Consider the following 15,578-nt stretch of genomic DNA (forward strand, 5'->3'; position numbering starts at 1 on the left):
AATTATTTTGTTTTTTTTATAGCTGGAGAAACAGTTTTCACGGTAGTGGATTTATAAAAACGCAGAATGGCCCCTGATCTATGAAGTAGGAGGGCTGTACTTTTATTGATCTGAGCCCCCCATTGCATATTGTAACTAATTGTTACCCCTAAGTAACCAATGGGACATACCGTACTTAGGGGAGTCTCATTGAGAAGGACGGTACATCTTTTGATGGGACCACAGCCCAAGGTCATTAGTTTAGTTTTATTAAGACTTAGCTCCAATCCATAATCAGCGCAAAACGCACTGAACCTGTCCACTAGAGCTTGAAGACGCATGGATGTTTTAGAGATCAAAAGAGAATCTTCGGCAAATAGTAGAATCAGGGTTTTTTGGTTGTTCAGGGAGGGGGCGTCATTGTGGCAATCGGTTACAACTTGCACCACCTCGTTAATGAACAGGGTGAAAAGAGTTGGGGCAAGAACACAGCCCTGGCGCACCCCCTGCCTAATGTCTATCCGGTCAGTGAGTTCCCCCTGGCTGCCCCATCTCACTCGTCCATAGGTATTTTCGTGAAGCCTTTGAATTAGATACACTAAATTCCCCGGGACACCAATTTTGTTCAAAACTTCCCATAGCTTCTCTCTAGGGACAGGGTCAAATGCAGATCTTAAATCCACAAAGACAACGTACAATTTCTGTTTAGCTAAGGTAACATATTTCCAAAATAACAATGAAAGCCTAAAGACCTGGTCCGTGGTGCTAGTTTTTGGGCGCAAACCGGCCTGAAGAGGGGATAATACCTGGTTGTCTTGAACCCATTCCATGAGCCTGTCTAAAACTTGCTTGGCAAAGATCTTTTGCAAATTATCCATAGGACTAATTGGTCTATAATTAACGGGTGAGCCCACAACTTTTTTATATATAGGGATTATTTCCGCCTCATGTCACGAGTCCGGAATAGGGCCACCTGCTGCTATGGCATTAAACAGTGTGTTTATATACCACGCCCATATGACGGGTGCAGAGTTAAACAGGTCCCCGGTATCTTATCCGGACAAGGGGCCTTGGCTGGTCTCCGGGAATTAATGGCTGCAGTGGTTTCGGCTATTGTAAAAAAACAATATCCTACGCAGAACCTTCTGCAGAGAATCTGCAGTCATCACCCCGTTAACCGCAAAATCCTGTTGTACAGGTAAGGCGTAGATCTCGGAAAAGTGGGCCACCCATCTTTCGGGCTGAATATGCATGCTGATAGTGTCATTGTCCCCTCTTGATCTACTGGCCAACAGCCTCCAGAAAGAGCCTTCATCTCGGTTCTTAACTGCATCCAACATCCTCTGCCAGATTTCGTATTCCCAACTTTTTTTTGCTAGTTGCAGGGCCTGGGTATACCAAAGTCTGGCATTTCTAATCTCCCCCTGTGAGTGGTTTTTAACATCGGCTTTTAGATTAGACCTTGCATGAACACAATCCTTATTGAACCATTCCCTAGATTGAATATTGTCAGGTGTCTGCCTAGAAAAGGTTTCCTTATAAAAGATGCCCTGTAGGGTGCCTACCATTTCTGTATGGATGGTCATAATTTGAATAGTATCAACCTCTTGCTCATCAAAGCTGGAGAAGAGTTTTAGAAACAATGTATACATTTCCTTGATCAGATATGGATTTGATATCACTTTTGGTCAGCTAACACGGGTTTGTCTAAGGTTCAGGAGAGGAATCGGGAGATCAGTGGTCTCTAAGTGCTGGACTCTTAAAAACACATGGCTGGTTAGAGTAAGGCACAAAGGATTATGATCGCTGTCATAGCGAGGTTCTACCTTCATATTTAAGGTGCTTGTCCAAAACCTGATGTCCACCAGGAGATAGTCAATAGTGCTAGAGGAAAGCCCTCGCTTAAAGGTGGAAGCACGTTTGGAATCAGATCTAGCACGGCCATTACATTCTCTTAGTCTAAATCTTAAGCAGAGGGAAACCATCTGCAAGGTGACACAAGAGTCAATGAAGGGGACAACCTCCATTGATTGGGGGATTCCCCAAAGTTCGTCTTCCTCAGCTGTCAAGCTGCTAATGAGATTCTTTGATGCCAAGGAACAGCTGGGCAAGTGCCTTAGACTCTGCGCCTCGTGAAACAGACCTTGTGTACACATTAACCATGATCATTTTAAAACCAGGTTGAAATGACAGTTAAACACCCAGTTAATCATGTGAATTAAAACGTAATACTGAATAATCACATTTCAGTTTTGTATTCAACAAGATCATGAGCCCGCCTATCGGCCTACCAAAACCCCCCAGAAGCAGGTTGGGCTGCAGAGAAGTAGGTTATAAACCCATCTACTGTAAATGGATCGACTCTTCAGCCCAAGTTTCTTGAAATAAGCATAGATCTTCCTTGTTGATAAAGCTGACCCACTCGGGATCTCCTAGCTTTTTCTCTATTGCTGCCACATTCCAGGACATGATGGTAAGTTTTGAGAACACGGTTTTTGCCTTAGTTCTCAGATAAGGGACAATCTCTGGGTTCCCAGGCCATTCTGTTGACTAGCCTTAATAGCTGCATTGAAAATTCCTACATAAGGGGCAGCATTTAGTCAGTCCATATCAGATAGCGAAGGAGAAGGATTCTCTGTCATAGATGGTAAACAACTCTTAAATTAAACTTGGGCCCCACCCGTGTGGTCGTCAGATGAACTACAGCATTTACGCATTTTGCCTCCAGGTGGATGCATACAGAGACCAATGCCAGTTTCTCTGCCAGCTCTTAAGGAGCCAGTCTGTTTGTCTAAGGCAATAAGGTTATTCACCAGGGTACTACCAGTGAAAAGAACTGAAATATAATCAAATTCTGAACCCGGTTGGCCAAGTCTACACACCTCCTGAATGTCAGACCGGATAACAGAGAGGCAATTCCTCTGTGTGCGTATCCAATGGATAACTTTATTAGTGAGGGAGTCATGTGTCTCTCTGTGGCCGGCTGGCAACCTGAGAACCCCCGTCATGAATATGTAGGCATCTTCCCTTCTCCAACCATATCTCCCCTTCATGTTGTGCACCTGTGTTGGTCTTGGCTGACCAAGGGATAGAACTCTGGGTGAACTAACAGGCACCTGCAACTCCCCCAGAATCCACAGAGGAGACTATTTTGCGGGAAATGCTTGGATCCCGCAGACCAAGGGTATACTCATGTTGGTTTGGGTCTGAGTTGGGCATTCCCCAAATAGCAGCCGATACAGTTGGGCAAATTGCCCTTCAGTTCAGTGTTGTACTTCTAGACCTTACCCTGAGCCCTATACGTGTGGGAAGATTGGTCACTTTGCCACTGGTATTTGGTGCAGCTGGCATGCTTTGTCCCTCAATCGGTTCAGAATTATAATCAACCTCACTGGGCAGTTTACAGTTACATGCTGCTCTCTGTTCGTAAAGTCCAGAAATTGTATTCAGGAGTGTTACTACCAGGAGCTTTAAATCGTCCAGCTTCGGGTAAATAGTTGCCAGTTCAAATGCTCCATTTGGTTGAGGCTTCCTATCCTGTTTCCCCTTGTCTGGTTCATCTGGGGCTAAGCCTAGGGGACATTCTGGACTTTCACTGGGAGAAGATAGGGCTGAAAATCTGTTTGAAAAGGGAATGTCAATAGAGATTAGGGTCTTATGTCTTGGAGATGGAAGGTCCTTAGCTTGAGTACCTTCAGCAGATTCCGCATACGGAGCAAGTCTCTTCCATGGTGAGAAAATGGCATCCTGGGTTTTGGGAGGGGAGTGAAGATCCACCTTTACATCCAATTTGGACAACTGAGATTTTTTCCTGAAAAGGTCAGGGATCTTCTTGTGCAAAGAGGTGTCAGGGTTTGGGAGGGCAGTGATAGAAGGGCTCCTCAGTATTGCCTCAACCTCAGTGAATCAATAGTTTTGAATTGGTTCCTGCTAATGGCGGAGCGTCCATCCACTTTCCCACTAGGCCGCTTTTTATGTTTTTTAATGCCAGAGTGAGGCACAGGAATATCATCTGCCTTCTGCTTCCCCATATCACATGCGCGACAATCAGGGTTTTAGTGGGGGAAAAAGGAAGTAAAAGAACAAATGTCAGGGACCAAACTATGTGTCTCCTTACCTAAGGCGCTCATATTCCACAGCCAAAGGAGATGGCCCAGCCCAGACTCAGACAGGCGATGACGGGCCCGTCTTGGCCCAGTCTTGGCCCGGGCACGCGCCCAGGCGCGTCCCGCACCGCAGTGATCACGGCCCCTGAAAAGGGCCTGGAGGAGCTGAGAATGCTGGGGGATGTGGTCCTCTGTCCCCCAGCAGCAAAATCTGTGTTTGCCCAAATGTGCGTCCCGCTGCACGTGATCACGGCCCCTGAAAAGGGCCTGGAGGAGCTGAGAATGCACGCCTATATATGTGACCAAGGCTGCTGTGTCTGTCGAAAAGTGTTGTGTTTGTGATTAAAGGATTTTCGTTTTCCCTTGAGCCCGGAGTGTGCGAATATTATTCAATATTATATTATTTATGTATTTATGGCTTCCAAAACCACCAGAAGATTCCGAAGTTATAATTTTAGAAGAAACAAACAAAAAAACAGTAAACTACAACTTTTCATTTAACCGCAAACAAGTATTAGAAAATTCAAAGAGTTGGAAACTTTTTCAAGAAAACTTTGGTCAAAGTGAAACACGGTTCCTTGGAGTTACTAAGGGTGGCCAACTCCAGATGGAAGCCAGTCAAGGGACCCAGTAAGTTCTGAAGCAACAGTGACCTCATCAAGAAAAGCAGCCTACAATCCAGTTCCAGTGTCAGTGGTCCCTTGCCATTGACTTCTATGTAGTGGTCCTGATCCAAGGGATACAGGATGCTGAAGGTGCTTCTGGGTGCTAAAGATACTGTGCAGTTGACGGGGTATTCCTGGAGCCACTCCTTGGTCCTCATTCCTCGTTCAGCAACTAGGCCCAGCAAAAGTCCAGTCGCCAATGGAGTACAGGTTACCAGGCAAAACAAACCCAGAAGGTGGTTTCCTTCTTTTGCCGATAACTCACCTTCTGAGTGACCAAACTGCAATATAATGCATATCCTAGGGCCAGAGGCTCAAGGGCAACATTTGAGCATCAGTTCTTGGTTTCCCAAGCTGCACTGCGACAACGAACGATGATCCGGAGATCTCGACTACTAATTCACCCAGGCAGGCTTCTTCAGCTTCTGTGGCCCTGTGCTGCAAACAGCAAGTCAGTCAGGAGTTTATGCTTCTGTCTGGGCTGGGGGGACAACATCTCCCCAAGCAGGGCACAGCATACTCAATCTTTTCCTTTGCTGGCCCAGGCTGATGATGGTGCAATCCATCTTTGGAACTGCCTCCTCTTTCCAGATTCTAGGTTCAGCAGGGTAGTCCTTCTTCAGTCATCTTCTACCGTACAAGCAAGATGTGAGTTCTGGGTGGCAGATGTTCTCCTTTTCTGCCTAGAAAGTGCCTTTAGGGGAGGTCACAATCACTAGCCAATGGGCTACTTGGGTCCTCCCGTCTGTTGGCAACTTCCTGTGGACGTTGGCATCTAGCTATCCTGGAGTGCTCTCTTCCGTCCACTCCCAAGATGGCTGAATGCCTCTCCTGGTATGTGCAGCTCAAAAGCCCAACCCTAGAGGTGTGGCTGCATAGCCATGAAGAAACCAGTTTGGCCAGTGTTTACCCCTCTCTGTCCTCACACCAACCAGACTATCCAGACAAAAAGCAGCCCTTCTTGAGTGTGGTTACCATATACCTTTCAAATGTGGTTTCCCCTTTGAAGCTTGCTTTTTGGGCTAAAACCCCGTGTGGCTTCCTTCCAGTAGATGGTAATGCCTCGTCCAGCGGCAAGCCTCTACTGTTATCTGTTGTGGGAGCTGTTGTCATCTCCCCAGGTGGGTAGAAGGCGGTCTTGTGGCCAGCCTCAGCAAATGGCCACTGGAAAACTTGGGCAACTATGGCAACTTTCTGAAAGAAGAAAGTGTCAACAAGTTATGTTTATTTTGACTTGAGCATCAATTCAGGCTTAGTGTAATAGGTTGTTTAATACCTTGAAGTACCAACTTTGGTTGTCCCATTCAGAAGTTAGCAAAGTTGAGGTAGAAGCATGTAACTCTGTACTCGCAAATGGGGCTACCAGTCTCTCACAGTAGAAACAATTGCATATTTTTACTATCAGAACATGCTAAATACATTCTACTTTTTATTGTGCTGCACCCTGCCTTAGGACTCAATAGGCTTGATGTAGGGGTGACTTACACACATTTGAAATTGAGTTTGGGCTCTGCCACTGCTTAAATGGTGAAGTTGAGTTGGCAGTTTTAAACTGCTCTACCAGTCTGAAGTAGTAGGCTACGAGTTACGTTTTACCTTGTCCCACTCAAGGTCGCACAAGTGCTGCAGTCCTTGAGGGAACACTAATTGACAGGCTCCAGGTACCCCTGGCGCTATATATTAGGGACTTAGAAGTAAATTAGCTTGAGCCAATTAGGTACAGCCGAATCAAATATACCAATGTAAAGACCAGGGAACTGGCAGGTCTAGTTAGGACTCCATGCACTCTTCGTCAAAAAAACAACAGCATCAATCCAAACCTGTGGGAGTGGCCATACAAAAAAGGCATTTCCATTTTGTTGTAGTTATCTTGATTAATGAGGTTCAAAGAAGGAAACGATTAAATGGTTTAAGATAAATTGAATTAAAAACACAGGGTTTGATTTAAAACAAGTTTTGCTTTCTTCAAAAAAGAACATTCTGGCAATACAAATTAGCGATCAACTAGCAAGGGAGAGCTAATAATGGACACAGACATTTTGAATGCTGGGGTTTCATGATACTGTTGCACTAAGACTTATGATGCTTCGAAATCATAGAAGTCGCAATATGAAAGGCAGATCTTACAATGGGTCCTAACTGCAATTAAAATGTTCAGGTTCCTGAATATACTGTTGAATCAACTGGCAGTGACTGTGCTCAGAGACTACTTATCAAGGTGCATTGAGAATGCTATTTTTTTTCAGATTACACAAATTGCTAATTAAACGTTTAAATATGTTTAAGCTCCGATATGTCTGTAGATTTTCTTTCCTTAAACAGGCAATGGTGAAGCTCTGCAGAGGCTGCCATGTCATGCCATTTCCACGAAATATGCAAAGTATATCACGGACCCTGTGAGTTATTCAACTTATACCGCTACAATTTATGCAACAAAAACAGCCAAACATTTATTTATAATATAAATATGAAGGAGCAAAACTTTAGCAGCGACTTAAGAGGAATCAAACAGCTAATACCGGTGGAAGATTTTAAATAGGTGACTCAAACCTTAGTTGCCACAATCTAATCTTGATTGTACTCCCTCCTCTGCAGATTAAAAATTACACCAACTTCCTCTTAAAGAACCCTTCACGCAGCAGTGATGCGTATCCTGGAAGCAAAGAAACTTGATCATGTAATCCTACTCCTTTGCATACTCAAATAGTTAACGATTTAGGCTACAAGCCAGTTCAACCTGGCCTGCACAATTTACAAAGCTATTCATGCAGACCCTCCAATCTAGACTGCGTGAAAAATTGAATATGCCGGATGCGTTATGCGAGAAGGACAGCCACCCTCCTTATAGAATCCAAAATACTCAGTAAAGAAAAAGCTCTGAAGCAATCCTCGTTAATTACATATGGAATGCAAACCTCCTTCAAATAATAGCTTCATGTGAAAATTTCATTAAGGAACTGAAGGGCCTTTTTCTCCTTTCTTACTGGGCAATAGTTGTGCTACCTAGAGTCATTTTACATTAATCATAGCTGTGCTGCTCAACGGACTAATGTAAATATCATGTGATTTTTTTTTTTTTAGTTCCCTACTTAGCTCCCAGGGGTCATCACAGTACTGAAAAAACGTTTGCCACAGTTCTGCTATTATACATGGCGAATGTGTGTGTGTGTTACATAGAGGTTTTCACCGAATGCTAAAACTTTGTAAATCACTCTGTCACCCCTTACGGTCCTTATGCACTCAGATTTTTACTTGGCAAAATATTTCATAAACTTACATGTATCTCAAATTTCCAACCACTCACTGCTTCATCTGTGAGGATTTTGGTAAATGATATTGTCAGCCCATCTCGAAAAAATCTCTGGCAAGCTTCACTTTTTACATCAAGACCTAAGGTCAAATATAAAATAATTTAGGCGTTAATTTCACATACATCTTTTCGACGTTCGTGTAATTTAATCAGGTAATTACGAGTTTGTCTAACTCTTCAAACACTACGATTGTTTACTATAATTTAAGTGAAGTAAGCTTAAATAAAGCATCGCGCTGAACACTGCTACTGAAACAATGGAGAATAACTATCAATAATAACTGTTTTACAAAGTTCTACAAATAATATATTTAGATGGTGGTAAAAACCACCTACTCACCACAGTCACTATTTCTAGTCATTTATTGGGTATCATATGACTGAAATGATATGTGGACTAAGAATAACAAGGTTACTACGTTCAGTTTCTTCTCATACATTTCAGGCCCTTGAGAAAGAAATGGATTAACTCAGCAAAAATAAACCTTACAGACAGGAGGTAAATGTACGTTAACAATAGTTTTTATCAATTACTCTTCATCTTGGTCTTGCTAAAGCAGGACTCTTCATTGAGATAGCATCCCAAAAATAATGTAAAAAAAAAAAAAAAAAACAACGTACGTGAGCAGCCACCAAAGCTGCCGTTTTACAAATTATCTAACTGAAATGGTCCCTGATAGGCACAAGCTGTCACAATACAGACTGCTTGGACTAGCATTGCATGCCCTATAGTGATGAACTCACGCGTGCTTTACACAAGCCATCTTGCTGTAGGCGCGATTAGGTTTGCTTGCCTGATGCCATGCCCGAATGATTACACACTACCCGCCGAAAATAAAGAATAGCCTTGAACGCGTTCGTTTCGCATTGTAATTAAACCACAGTGCCAAGATAGCATCTAAAAAATAATAATCGGGAGAGCTCTAGCTCTAAGCGCAGTTATTACAACCTCTCAGGTAGCAAATGTTGTTCTAGTACGCAAATAAAAATAAAAAGTCCGCAGCCAAGTGAGAGACACTTCCTGCATAGGGAGGTACGCCCCCTTGGAGGTGACATTTTACATTGTGAAACCTCAGAGAAGAAAACGGCAACCGTTTAGGGACGGAGCAGGCAATCGGAAGGCTCGGGCTTCGACGACAGAAGACGTCAGTCCCAGAGCACAACAGGACCTAAAACTACAATGTATGGCTATAAAGCGTAGTCGTCGCAATAATTTATTAATCAGCCACCTGATTTTAGAGATCTCCATACTTTACTGCAGAGACCTAGGGTCCAACTTTACTGTTTTCTTGATGTCGATCACAGCTTTCCCCTTCCAAATCTTGGGCCAACGGAGTGATTAGCTTTATATATTCTAAGTAGTTTTAGTCTGGGAAGGCACGAGTACTGGCAAAGAAATGTCACACTAAGTTGCCCAAGGGAAGACTATGAAACTATATAGTGTATTTTCTTACTATGTTCAACATCTCAGTTATAATCAGGTTTCCTTTTTGCAAGGAAATAATGTAAAACAGTTAAAAACAAAGTACAGAATTCCATTCACCAAATGACATACTTGGTACTATGGATAATTTAAGGCTGCAATAATAAATGGTGTATACTTCCATTCGGATTGCAGGGCAGAGGCTGCTGGTAATATCCTAATGTGGTGGGGCGTAAAACTTGACAGAAATCTCAGCAAGCGAGAGAAACAAACAGGTCAGACTCCTTCAAGAAGGGTTTGCTGTTGGTGGTAAGGGTGTAATCTACTTCCTTTCCCATTAATAAAAGAAGTAAAATAGTGCATTTTAAAGTGCACAATGTTCGCATACATTTTCTAAAAAGCCTCAGAGCATGAAAGGGGAGTTATAAAATATTCAAGATCCTTCATGCTGTGCCAATCCAATGAGGCCTGATGCTACAAAGGACCGGGTCCATTTTTGTTTCTACCTGTGCGATAGGTGCCCCTGTACCTTAAAACCTGCCCCTCTTATGCAAGACCAGCATTTATCGACTGTGACATGTTGAGAAACGGTAGGGTGACAGGCTGAATCCTATGTAGCCCTGGAAACTTCGTGGTCTAAGCCTAAAGTGTACAGGGAAACGGTCATAAATGAAGTTGCTGAAGAAACAAAGGCCCCTTAAGTGTTGAGAGTAAAAGAGGATATGTATAGAAATATAATTAAGTCTATAATTAATATCCAAGTGGACAATTTTACTCATTTATTAAGTCAAGATATATAAACACTGCAGTGGGGAAAAAACCACAGGGACGATCATGAACATTTCTATATTCAGGCTTTACCCAAGGGACCTAAATGGCCAATGGTTCGAGGTTGAGACTGTGGTATCTTGACTCAAATTGCTTTAACTGTTTATTTGCTGACAAACGCATGGGTACTTATAATTAGTGACTTTACCATCATGTCAGTTAAGTCACTGAAAATGAGTCTGAGTAAGTAAAAGTGACTGCAAGCGTGAATGAGAGTGAATGACTAAGCCCGAGTAAAAATAAGTTAGAGATTAGTACTGACTGCAGCAAGTGTGAACGAACCCACGAAATAAGTGAGCCAGTCTTGTTCTCTGGAATTCAAGACAAGGATTACGGCCCACCACTTTTAATGTTCACCAGCCGCCACGGCTGGTACATGTTCTTTGCAGCAGCCACATTAACCCACCAGGCTACTTTATGACTCGTAAAACTCCCACTATACGAAAATCCAACTCTCACCAGCAGTAACATTAATCACCAGAGTTATCTTGACATTTTTATTTTTGCATGAAACTACTGAGCGCACAAGGAAGTTCATATGCTTTCAAACTAATGTTCTTTTTAAACACAACACTCCCCCTTCCCCTCCCCAAAAGTCAGTACCAGGTGCAGCTGCTGCACTGGTTGAACTGCTCTAAAGCCAGCCTTGCTGCCTAACAAACAAGTTACTTACCTTCAGTAATGCATCACTAACAGAAACAATCTAGTTGCAGATTCCTTACTTTAGAATTTCTCCCAGGTGTCAGTCTGGATCAAGAGATTTTTCCTATGACATCAGTTGGCATTGGTCCGCTCTTTGTCTGTCATCTGCATCAGGCGCACCAGACAGGACATCAAGGGTCCCATAAAGGTGCTACCTCAGCGTGCTGACATTTTCTTTTCACAACTTTTAACGACAGAAGCGCAGAGCCATGAAGAACACTGACCACTGGTGCATCAAAACTAGGGCCCTGAAAGGTACATCCCTCTCCCTAGAAATAAGTTCACAGAGCATGGAGGATGGGTGGGTCAGTAAGGAATTTGCAACTAGAATATGACTCTACCAGATAGGGCGATACCAAAGGTAAGTAACTTGTTCATCCGACAGAGACTTATAGCTGCGCATTCCTTACCTTAGGATAGATACCCAAGCAATATCTTCCCCAGAGGTGGGTCTGCAAACTAGGATCATATTAGAAAGTCCTGCATGACCAAACTGGCAAAGTACCCATCCCTTCGGACCAGAGAGTCCAGGCAGAAGTGTTAGGTGAATGTGTGCAAGGATGCCCACATTGCTGTCTGACAGATGTCGAGGACTAGAACTCCGCATCTGAACGAAGTGGTTACAGCTGTTGCTCTGGTAGAGTGAGCATGCAAACCATCTGGGGGTTGCTTTTTAGCAAATGCGCAATACATTTGAATGCAGAGAACAACCCATCTAGAGATGGTTCTTTTCTGTACCACCCAACCTTTCTTCGCAACCACACAACCAATGAAGAGTTGATCACCCACCTGGAAGTCTTTGGTACAATTAAAGTAGAATACCAAGACTCTTTTTCAGTCCAGACAAGTGCGATTCTCATCTTCCTTAAAAGGGTGTGGGGGAGGGTAAAAAGTAGACAAAATGATGGATTGGCTAACATGAACGGGCAAATTCACCTTAGGGAGGAAAGAAACCCAAGTGCGAAACACCACTTTGCAAGATAGATGGAAAGGTAGGGCGGCTTAGATGACAATGCCTGTAGCTCACTCATCCTGTGGGCGAAGGAAATGGCCACAAGGAAGGCTGTTTTTAATGTCAACGCCTGAGAGGAAAATTATGGAGCGGCTCAAAAGGAGCGCACACTAGGACGGTCAGAACCAAATTCGCCTGGCTGCCACGATAATGTTAGACTTCAGGTGGAAGGTGAAAAGCTGCTCAATCTCCACGCAAGAAGGCGCAGACCGGACGGGTTCAGGTGGAAAACCCTTCCCCTGCAACAGAAGATCCTCCCATAGGGGCAGCCTGATCGGAGGATCGATGGCCATGCACAACAGCTCGGGATACCAGGCTCTTCATGCCCAGTCCGGAGCCACAAGGATTACTTGGCCCTGGTCATTCTTGATCTTCTTGAGAATTCTGGGCAGAAGTGGTAGGGGTGGAAGGGCATACAGGAGGCCGAAGCTCCACTTACTACAAAAAGCTTGGCTGAGCGAGTGCCGCCTTGGAAACTCCACCTTGCAAAACTGCTGAGATTGTGCGTTCTCTGCAGAGGTCAACAGATCTAACTAAGGCTCTTCTCGCTGCTGAAAGAGATCTTGCAGCGCCTCCGGATGGAGACACTATTAGTGATCAACCAGGCATTGTCAGCTAAGTCTGTCTGCTCTGGCTTTCAGACAGGTTTTGGGAAATGCTCTGATGTTTCAGCCATTTCCATAGGTGCAGAGCCACGTGACAAAGGGTCAACAACCCCACCCCACCCAGCTTGCTGAAGTTCCACATGGCGGTGGTGTTGTCCGTCTACATCTGCACTACTTTCTCTTCGAAAGAAGGAAGCAATGCTTTCAATGCAAATTTGATCGCCTAGAGCGACGTTACTCAAAGTACGGCCCGCGGGCCGCCAGCGGCCCCACGGACCGACCTTGGCGGCCCGCGGAGACGTACAACAAACGGCCTATGATAATAGCTGCAGTATGTAAACATAGAAGAGGGCCGCGGGAGCATGCGCAACAGTGGCTTCTTTGCGCATGCTCCCGCAGCCCTCCTCTATGTTTACTACGGCGGCCATTATTTATGGCGTTTCCGTGGATCCTGGAAGCCAAAGCCCCATAAAAGTCAGCGCTTGCAGCTAACTTTTACGGGGCTTTGTCATCTGCTTCCTGTCACCGGCTCCACGTCTGCTGCCTGCCTGCCGTTCTACATTTGTGGCATCTTTACAGTGCTTTGAGTCAGGTAAGGCTCTTTGGTTATTTATTTATTTGTTTTTAATGTAGTGTGTGTTTTACTGGGGTAGGGGTGAGAGTAGATTGTGCTGTGTGTGTGTGTGTGTGTTACTGGGGTAGGGGTAAGAGCAGATGGCGCTGTGTGTGTTACTGGGGTAGGGGTGAGAGCAGATGGCGCTGTGTGTGTGTTACTGGGTTAGGGGTGAGAGCAGATTGCACTGTGTGTGTGTTACTGGGGTAGGGGTGAGAGCAGATGGCGCTGTGTGCAGATGGCACTGTGTGCGTTACTGGGGCAGGGGTGAGAGCAGATGGCACTGTGTGCAGATGGCGGTAGGGGTGAGAGCAGATGGCGCTGTGTGTGATAGACCAGACCCTGCAAGGGTAAGAACTGTGCTGCAGCATTGTTTAGCAATGTTTTGAAAAAGGGGGCGGGGTGGTTGTTCCCCCTCTAAGCCCCGCCCCCCCCCGCTGTCACTTCAGTGCGGCCCTCGGCTGCAAACCATACTGCAATTTTGGCCCCCGAGAAAAAGTTTGTGAGTACCCATGGCCTAGAGCTTCAAACGATTGATGTGGACTCTGCCGGAGACCAGACACCGCTGATCTCCGCTTCTCCTAGACGGCTGCCTCAGCTCAGGAGTGACGCATCGGCCTTTGACCCAATCGTGGTTCCTAAGCCACCACTGTAGATTTTGCATGGTTCCCTCCAAGAACTGGACCACGTCAGAGATTCCAATGATGCTGTTCCCACTGGAATTTCAGGTCCCACTGCAGAGCCTGCATATGCCATCTGGCATGTTTTATCAACAGGGTGCAGGAGGCCATAAGGCCCAGCAGCCTCAGAGTCATTCTCCCCAAAATCCAGGTTAGAGATCGAAACATTGGTATCATATCCTGAATATTCTAGACTCCCCGCTCTGGAGGATAAGCCTGAAACTGCACTGTGTCCAGACCAGCCCTGATGAAAGAATCGTCTCAAAGGGAGTCATAAGTGTCTTCAGCAAGTTTATAGTGTACCCCAGCAAATGCATGCGGTTTGCCATAGTCTGAGATTTGGACACAGCCTGGGGTGAGCTTGCCTTCAACAGCTAGTAGTCGAGGTAGGGGAAGATTGAAAACCCCTGACCTGTGCAGATGAGCTGCAGCCACTGCCGTCACCTTGGTGAACACCTATGGGGCCCTGGTAAGGTCAAAGAGGAGCACAGTGAATTGAAAGTACTAGTGGCCTACCATGAACCGTAGGTAACGTCTGGGGGCAGGCAGGAGGGGGATGTCAAAATAGACATCCTGCAAGTCCATCACTACCAACCAGTCTCCTGGGTCAGGGCAGATAGAACCTGAGCCAGAGTGAGCATTTTGAACTTCTCATTTCTGAGGAAGAGATTGAGGGACCAAAGGTCTAGGACCAGGCAGAGGCCCTTTTCGAGCATCAGAAGGTAGCAGGAATAACAACCACAACCTACTTCTGGCACTGACTCTCTCTATGGCTCCCTTGGGCAAGAGACCGTAACCTCCACAGGAAGAAGTGCCAAGTGATCCTCCGTCATCCAATAGTAGGATGGGGACATGGAGAGATGGATGGATGGATAGTCTCGAAGGTGAGGAAGAAGCACCTCTGGGCTATTATGGAAACCCACCTGTGTGACGTGATGGACTGCCAGCGGAGCAGGTGATGGCAAATCCTGCCTCTGACTTGTCCCTGGTGAGATAGCATCAGGCCAGTAATATTTGGAGGCCGCTGGCTTCCTGATCTACATGGGATGGTGGATCTCACATCCTTGGCCAAGTAGAGACCGGGTACCATGCGAGGGGGATGGTGGCTGGGGAGGTGGGGGAATGGACGTGATGGAATGCCCCTTCCGTAGCCACGAAAGGGGCGAAAAGCAGACTGAAGGGGACGAGGGGCAGCTGCGAGGCCCAAGGACCTAGACCTAGCACAAGAGTCCTTGAAGCACACAAGCGCAGAGTCTGCTTTCTCAACGAAGAGATGGGTGCCATCAAACGGCATGTCCAAAAGGGTAGACTGGACATCCCCCGAAAAGCAAGACATCCTCAACCAGGCGTGGCGTCTCAAGGCCACCGTCGATGCAACTGATCTGCCCAGTTAGTCAGTTACCCCCAGCCCACATCTGATTGTGAACTTCACTGTGTCTCTCTCATCAGCAACATCTTGGGAGCGAATGGCACTGGCCTCCACAGGAACCTGTGGCAGCACCTGAGCAACTGTGTCCCATAGAGTACAGGTATAAAGGCCCAAAAGGCATGCAGTGCTCACAGACCGGAATGCCAGGCTGGAAGAATAGAACTTTTTCTTCACAAGTTGGTCCAGCCTCTAGGATTTCCTATCTGGGGGTGCGGAAAGGAGTGCA

At 45.5% G+C, this 15,578-nt stretch overlaps 1 protein-coding gene across 4 annotated transcripts in view; it reads right to left on the reverse strand.

Moving 5' to 3' along the window:
* Positions 1 to 15,578, reverse strand: part of USP9X (ubiquitin specific peptidase 9 X-linked) — a 1,493,361-nt gene that overhangs the window by 1,272,564 nt on the left and 205,219 nt on the right. For all 4 annotated transcript variants that reach the window (XM_069204214.1, XM_069204212.1, XM_069204215.1 and 1 more), the window contains exon 5: positions 8,028 to 8,140. In XM_069204214.1, coding sequence (XP_069060315.1) covers positions 8,028 to 8,140 — 113 coding nt within the window. The remainder of the gene's footprint in view (positions 1 to 8,027; positions 8,141 to 15,578) is intronic.

The sequence above is a fragment of the Pleurodeles waltl genome, chromosome 8 (assembly GCF_031143425.1).
Source record: "Pleurodeles waltl isolate 20211129_DDA chromosome 8, aPleWal1.hap1.20221129, whole genome shotgun sequence".
Lineage (NCBI taxonomy): Eukaryota > Metazoa > Chordata > Amphibia > Caudata > Salamandridae > Pleurodeles > Pleurodeles waltl.